This window comes from Nelusetta ayraudi, unplaced genomic scaffold, assembly GCF_046127955.1.
Source record: "Nelusetta ayraudi isolate G7.1 ecotype Tasmania unplaced genomic scaffold, CSIRO-AGI_Nayr_v1 ptg000016l, whole genome shotgun sequence".
In the NCBI taxonomy this organism is placed as follows: domain Eukaryota; kingdom Metazoa; phylum Chordata; class Actinopteri; order Tetraodontiformes; family Monacanthidae; genus Nelusetta; species Nelusetta ayraudi.
This window is the reverse complement of record NW_027466066.1, coordinates 1063860-1070944: the sequence shown is the minus strand read 5'-3', so window position 1 is coordinate 1070944 and position 7085 is coordinate 1063860. Positions and strand designations below refer to the sequence as shown.

Here is a 7085-nt window from a genome sequence, read left to right as displayed (position 1 = left end):
TGATGTGGTGCTGCAACACTATCAATCTATCTATCATACGTCCAGGCCGGCCCGACGTGTCAATAATGCACAGTCACAAAGTGAGTACAAGCTAGCTCTGGTTCAGCATTCAGCTATGCAGACAGGCTGGTCAGGCTGGTCAGGCTGGTCAGAGAAGACGTGCCAACTGAGAACCAGTGTGAGTTCGATGAGGTCGACTGTCAAATATTTGTAAAAATGTACATTTATTTACATTTTTAATCAGACAGCAGCGTTAAAAAAAAACAGACAACTTCCACCGAGAAATAACAAACCGACTGAAATCGATCAAGCAATCAAAAACATTCAAAAGAGACTCATTAGCATTGTAACGTTATGCACCGACATCACTTTCACCATGTGAGGTTTTTTTTATTTTTTAGGTAGATAAAAACAGGCCTTTTCTTCTATTTTCTTTTTTTTTTTTAACATGGTTATTAATACAACTGCCCAATAACGTGTCGATGTCAAAAATAATAAACAATGTTAATTAAAAGTAGTTTTGGTTGACAGGAAGGAGTAAATGTAGTTGGCACGCAATTTAGCATTCTTAGTTAGCTTGAGAAGAGGGTACACGCACAGAGCAGATTAAAACCTCATGATTAATTCTACACCCCGGCTATTCTGGCGATGATTCACATTCATTATTACTGAATAAAAAGCACAACCGCACTCACCTATTCACGCACTCGCACATTCTCTCACTCGCACATTCTCTCACACACACACACACACACACACACACACACACACACACACACACACACACACACACACACACACACACACACACACACACACACATCACAGGATGGAGCAGCTCTTGGGCGTGGCGCTCCAGCGCAGCCAGCTCAGCCTCTCCTCCCCGTACGGCGGGTAGCGCAGGCCGTTGAGCCGCTCCAGGAACCAGCCGCGCAGCATGCACGCCCTCCGGTGGCTGAACGTCTCGAAGCCCCAGCGACCGTGGTAGCTGCCAAAGCCGCTGCTCCCTGGTGGAGACATTTAATCCAACACTCAATCAGCTGTTTCGCTTGTTTGTTTTTTAAATTTTTTTTTTTTTTTAACAAATACACGCATTTGCATTTAACCCGTGCGATGCGGGTTTTCGTGACGTAATCAATGTGGAATTCCGGGCAGTTAAGCAACGCTGCACTACAGCATATCAAGTCGTAGCTTTTGTTGATTGATGCATAGAATTTACCTGCAGTCTGAACACAGCCATTGACACCAGAGCTGCCAACTTTTACAAAAATCTTGGAGTGAGATTTAGTGGTGGTTTATAGCAGTGGTGCCCAACCTTTTTAGCACCACTGCACAGAGGCTCGCCACCAGATGGCAGTATACCTATTTCCACCGCTTTCGACGGTACCGTATGGCCAATGCAGCCCTCCCGCGTGAGAAATCGGAGGTGTGGCGTGAGAGCGTGAGAATCAAGTCAAATGTGTGAGTCTCACGCCCAATGCCCAATATTATACGCGAGTCGTGATCTCACCATGGCCACCCCAAGGTAAAGGTTTCTGGCTCCAGCAGTGATTCTGAGCAGAGTTGCTAACTCGAGGAGGACACCTACCTACACCTCCGAAAGGCAAACTGGGCAGACACATGTGGAGGATCCCGTCGTTGGAGCAGAAACCTCCGCTGCTGGTCTTCTCCAGCACCGTCTGCACCACCTTTGAGGGAGGAGCCACATCGTCCGTTGGGTCAGCGCGACATCGCGTTCAGTGAGAAACGTTCGCGGGTCGAGCGCTCGCTCGTTAAGTTTCGTACCGAGGACTCGTCCGAGAAGGCGTAGAGGGCCAGCGGCTTCTCCTGGCGGTTGACGAACTCGATGGCCTCCTCCAGGCTCTCCACGGCGATGATGGGTAGGATGGGGCCGAAGATCTCCCCCTGCATCAGCACGTCGTCCTCGCCCACGTCCACCACCACCGTGGGCGCTGAGGGAGAGCAATGTGCATCAGTGCGCAGCCGCTGCGAGGGCATCGGCTTTCCAACTCCAGCGTGATGCAATATTTATATATATGTATATGTATATATATATATATATATATATATATATATATACATATATATATATATATATATATATATGGCTATACAATACATATGTCTGTGACCTGTGACTGAGGTCCCCAAAATGTCAATGCATGACAACATCCCCCGTCCGAAGGATCAGCTATAAATGAGCATTTTAGCACTATACTCTACTGATGTTTTATCCTTAAAAAATTACTCTTTTTTTTTTTCTTTTCCAACATTGCATATTAGAGACTAGAATAGACAAGCATGCCTTTAATCCCACATTGGGGAAATATGCATACTTAGAGCAACAATATAGTGCAAAGGGAAGGAAAAAAAAACAAGGTATGGAAAGTTGGACTATATAAGTTTTCTACATAATATTGACATATAAATAGGTGTTTTATTGCATCTTTGTGAAATGTAAGCGGTTGAGAAAATGTTTGACGACAGACTACGGACGAAAATTAGCCTTCAGGCAAAGTCTAGCGTTTTTCCCCTTGATTGAATCAAACAAACTAAACTGAAACTGAAACTGAAACTGAATGAATGAAGAGATTCCGAAGCTCAGACTCACCAAAGTATTTGTCCTGCTGGTCGCTCTCCCCTCCGATCACCACCTTGCCATTGGACTTCTGGAGCAGCTCCGTCAGGCGGCTCCAGTGCCGCTGGGACACGATGCGGGAGAAGTCGGGGGAGCTCTGGGGCTCCTGGGTGTAGAAGTCCTGCAGGGCCTCTCGCAGCGCCGGGATCATGGCGTCGCGGGTTGCCGGCGAGCACAGCACGTAGTCGGGGGCCACGCAGCTCTGGCCCGCGTTGAAGAACTTGGCCCACAACAGGCGCCGCACGGCCGCCGCCATGTCCACCCCACCGAAGATGAGGCACGGGCTTTTGCCGCCCAGCTCCAGGGTGACCGGGGTGAGGTGGACGGCGGCCGCCTGCAGGATGACGCGGGCCACGTTCTGAGAGCCTGCAAGGAGGAAATGGTTTGGAGGTCAGAGGTCACACACGGCTGCCGTTTTCGACTGGTGGGGCCGCAAGTGGTTCTAAAATTTGACGGAGGGAGCTGGAGCAGGAGCAGATGGGTGGAGTGTTTTGGTGACCCACCTCATTGGACAAAAAAACATATCATGGGATAAAAAAATTTAAAATGTAGAAAAGCGCTACAACAAAACATCTGTCTCTGAAGCCCCACAATATTTAGCTCTGTCTTGAAACACTGATAAAAAAAAACAAACAATGAAATTCAGCTATTTTATTACTTTCTTACCATTAATGTGATTTCTTCAAGTTCAACGGGGCCGGATTAAAAAGCTTAACGGGCCACATACGGCCCCCGGGCCGTAGTTTGCCCACGTAGGTACTTGAATACCGTGACCTCGCTTATCCACCTCACGTGAAATTACGTCAAGTCGGCCCCATGGCCTTCACAACCAACCAGTGACGACCTACCGGTGTACAAGATGTGGTCGAAGCGGTTCTTCAGAAGAGACTGGGTTTCCTCGGCTCCTCCGCTCACCACCGTGTAGCAGTCCTGCACCGACGACAGCGGGGGTTCTTACTTTGCCTTACGTTGCAGAGACGCGCACACAGTGAAACCGTTGCCTTTACCTGAGACAAATACTTGGGGATGAGTTCTGCGACCAGGCTGTCGGTGGCCGAGCTGATCTCCGAGGGCTTGATGACGGCACAGTTTCCTGGTGGGAGATGACAGAAGTTTTGGTTCTGTGTTGTTGATCTGCTCAATTGACTCAATCTGGCCTTCACTCCAGTCCATCGTATGCCTGTCTGAACGTGCGCTCGCCTGGCTCGGTTCGGAAATCAAAAGCAAGCTCGGTCATTGTACTTGGATCGCAGAGATTTTAAACAGCCGGTGTCAAAGGCATGAGAGCACATATTCAGAACACTGAGAGGCTCCCTAGTGGGTTACTGGGTTACACGAGGTCGTCTTACAGAAACAGCAGCAGGGTGAACGCTACAACAGCAACATCAAAAACAAAACAGGTTGGATGGGCTGCACTGCAGGAGTGCTACATCTCTCATTTCTCACACATCTTTGATCATTACGTGATTATTTTTCAGCTGTGTATTTTCTAGCCGTGCGTGAGAGCGCTACCTGCGGCGATGGCCGCCACCAGGGGCATAATGAGAAGCTGCAGCGGGTAGTTCCACGCTCCGATGATGAGCACCACTCCGAGGGGTTCCCTCCGGACAAAGCAGTCGTCCAACTTGGTGGCCTAGAAGAAGAAGAAGAAGAAGAAGAAGAAGAAGAAGAAGAAACAGCAGTAGCGAAGAATCCAAAAAAAACTGTCAAAATGTTTCAGACTTAACCAGCGCTAAAGCAACCCAGTGATCGACCTACCAGGTTTTTGCCGACGTATTCCGGCTTCATCCAGGTGGAGAGGTGACTGAGTGCGTAGTGCAACTCGTTGGTGGTGATGTCGATCTCGGACAAGACGGCCTCAAACTTTGGCTATTGCGTGCAAGAGGAACAAACGAGAGGAAAATGTAGCAGTCAACCAATCGTTTGAAAAGCCATTTGCCCCCTCGCCTTCAACATCCTACATAGGCTTATGCTCCATATTAATGTGGACTTCCTTGACTAAATTTACATGTGAAATAACGCGTACAAAATTATCAAAATTGAACATTGTGTTCTGAGAAAATGATTTGGATGCAATTTTCTGAGTACAAAGTTATGTTGTTTTTTTTCATAAGATATTAAACGCTCCATCTTATGCAAATTCCTTTTTCTGACAATTATGTATTTGCATTGTCTGCAATGGTGTGGTCTTAAAAACTCAACCTAAAAATGAACACAAGGGGGTCAAACACAGTTTGCCGAACAGCTACAAACTTCGAACTTAGACAACAAATTGGGCAAAGCCGCAAAGTCGTTGAAACGTTTAAAAAAAAAAAAAAGATCTGAAAACGGCAATAATATGCAACATGCAAATTCTGCAATTGCCCATGGGAAAAGGAGCAGACATAACTCCTGTCAGAGATCAATGGCAGGTGTCCTGCCCTTTGCAGTTTGTGGTTTTCAGAATTCCCATGTGTGTCGCAGTGAGCACCTTTGCCAGGTCTTTGTGCAGTGCTTTCAGAAAGAGCTCCTCGTTCTCCTTCATCATGGCCATGAGCTTGGTCAGCTGAGCTCGACGAAACTCCTCTGGGACGGTGACCCCCGACCTGAACGTGGCCCGCAGCCTGTCCACAACCTGCTTGTGGGTGTCCATGCTTTCACCTGTAACACACACACACACACGCAAGTCATATGTTTTAGCCTGAATTCCAGCTACTTAACCATCAAAATGCAGTCGATAAAGACGCTGGCTGCACATTCAGTACTTCCTCGTGTTGCCGGAATATCAGATCTGTCGAACGCACCTTTGTCCCAGAGAAAAGCAATAGTGGTTAAGAAAAAAACAAATCTAGGCTGTGAAGATACAGTAGATAGAATAGAAGAATGATGATGGGCTTGACTGCGTCAATGGTTGCGTGTTTGTACAGGTAGCTTTTGTTAACTTACACCTTAATAGAGGAGCTGGCCTAATGACTCAGCAAGACACTGGGACTGGAACAGGGTAAAAGGTGAAAATGTCAGAAAGAAAGAAATGTATTCATAAAATACAAATAATTATGGGTTTTCTGACAGAACGTTTTAAACAAACAAAAAATTGTGAGCCGAATTAATCGGAAGTTCTTCGTTTACTGTAATGTGTTTCACACTGCGTGGTACATTCATTGTGTTCTGAAAGCGGACGCTGTGAAATTTAAAGTCGTTGTTTCACAATGGCAGTCACGAGGGTTCTGGACCACCGAACACTGTTGAGCGTCATGTGACAAGCACGGAGTCAGACTCGAGGGTTAAAAACTACAACCCCCTGTTCAGGTGAGAATAAAAATACAACAAAAGCAAACACGTGTGAAGTTTGCCAGCGCATTTCGCCGACCGCACGCAGGAAAGTGGGGGTTCAAATTGCAAAATAAACCGGAATAGATCGATTTCAGGCGTTATTCGCACAAGCGTTAAAAGTGGGATTTTCCGGACACTTTCGTGCCGCGCCGTGAAAGCGCTTCAGGAAAAAAAAAAAAAAAAAAGAAACACAAACGTACCTTTTGTGTTTGTGTCCGGCTCGTCAACTCCGCAGGTTCCGTGCCGAAGAAACGCGGCGCAGACTATGCGAGTGTATATGTAGTCGGGTGTTAGACTCGAGCCACCAGCCCGCCCGGGCTTTTCGTAATGTGCAACTGGTTTTGGTAAATCCTGAAAAACTGGACCCGAAACTCGTCACGTCAGACGGAGCGCAGGAGAGAGACTCCTTCTGCTTCCCTACCGCGCGCATTAGTACGCCTTCTCCACAAGGTGGCGCTGCTCGTTACGGTACTTTCTTTTGGGAACGTGCACAAATAGACACTAGGTGGTGCTGGAGCACCTGCCCTTCTTCCCTCTGGAGCAAAGTTCTTTTTTTTTTTTTTTTTTTTTTTTTTTTGCAGTGTTTGTTTGTTTGTATGTATGTTTTTACAGTTTATACAGTATGTGGCCTCTGGTGTCATCGCTCAACTCCGGATTAATATGCATTCATGAGCCAAAATGTTTTAGCTCATTTATTTGCCACTTGAAACCCTTTTACGTATTTTTGTTATCATTGTTTTATGTCCTGTGTAATTTAGCTCTTTATTGAAATGACTCTTGAAACACTGGGGGGAAAAAAGATGAAAAACAGCTATTTTATTATTTTATTATGATTAATATCATTTTATCAATGAATTAAAAAGCTTAACGGGACACATATGGCCCCTGGGCCACAGTTTGCCCACGCCTTGTCCAGCTTGTATATGAACTTAGGTGGGGCGTGGAATCACTTTACCCTCTAATGCATGACTGTCAGGAACTAAAGTTAATCATTTCAAGAAACTAGTATTTTAAGAAATAACTTATGACCGCGGTTGGAATGTCCCGTGCACCGACAGGGTAAAGCGAGTCAGATATAGCACAAAAACACCACTAAACACACTCATTTCATCCTTTGTCCATTTGACCATTTCAA

The 7085-nt window shown here is 46.3% G+C and overlaps 1 protein-coding gene across 2 annotated transcripts; it reads right to left on the bottom strand.

Annotated features, from left to right (window-relative positions):
* Positions 1–205: 205 nt before the first annotated feature.
* Positions 206–6388, bottom strand: aldh3b1 (aldehyde dehydrogenase 3 family, member B1). Of its 2 annotated transcripts, XR_012926439.1 has the most exons (11): positions 6151–6388; positions 5109–5278; positions 4397–4507; positions 4151–4271; positions 3646–3731; positions 3487–3568; positions 2612–3004; positions 1786–1952; positions 1589–1688; positions 768–1007; positions 206–695 (listed from the first exon to the last, which is right to left on the bottom strand). XR_012926439.1 is itself a non-coding variant. In XM_076023687.1 (10 exons), exons 2-10 carry the CDS (start codon positions 5268–5270, stop codon positions 823–825), a joined length of 1407 nt encoding a protein of 468 aa, XP_075879802.1. In that variant the 5' UTR covers positions 5271–5278; positions 6151–6387; the 3' UTR covers positions 206–822. The 2 variants fall into 2 exon arrangements, 1 of the variants encoding a protein (XP_075879802.1); XM_076023687.1 differs by having other exon boundaries at positions 206–1007; positions 6151–6387.
* Positions 6389–7085: the final 697 nt, after the last annotated feature.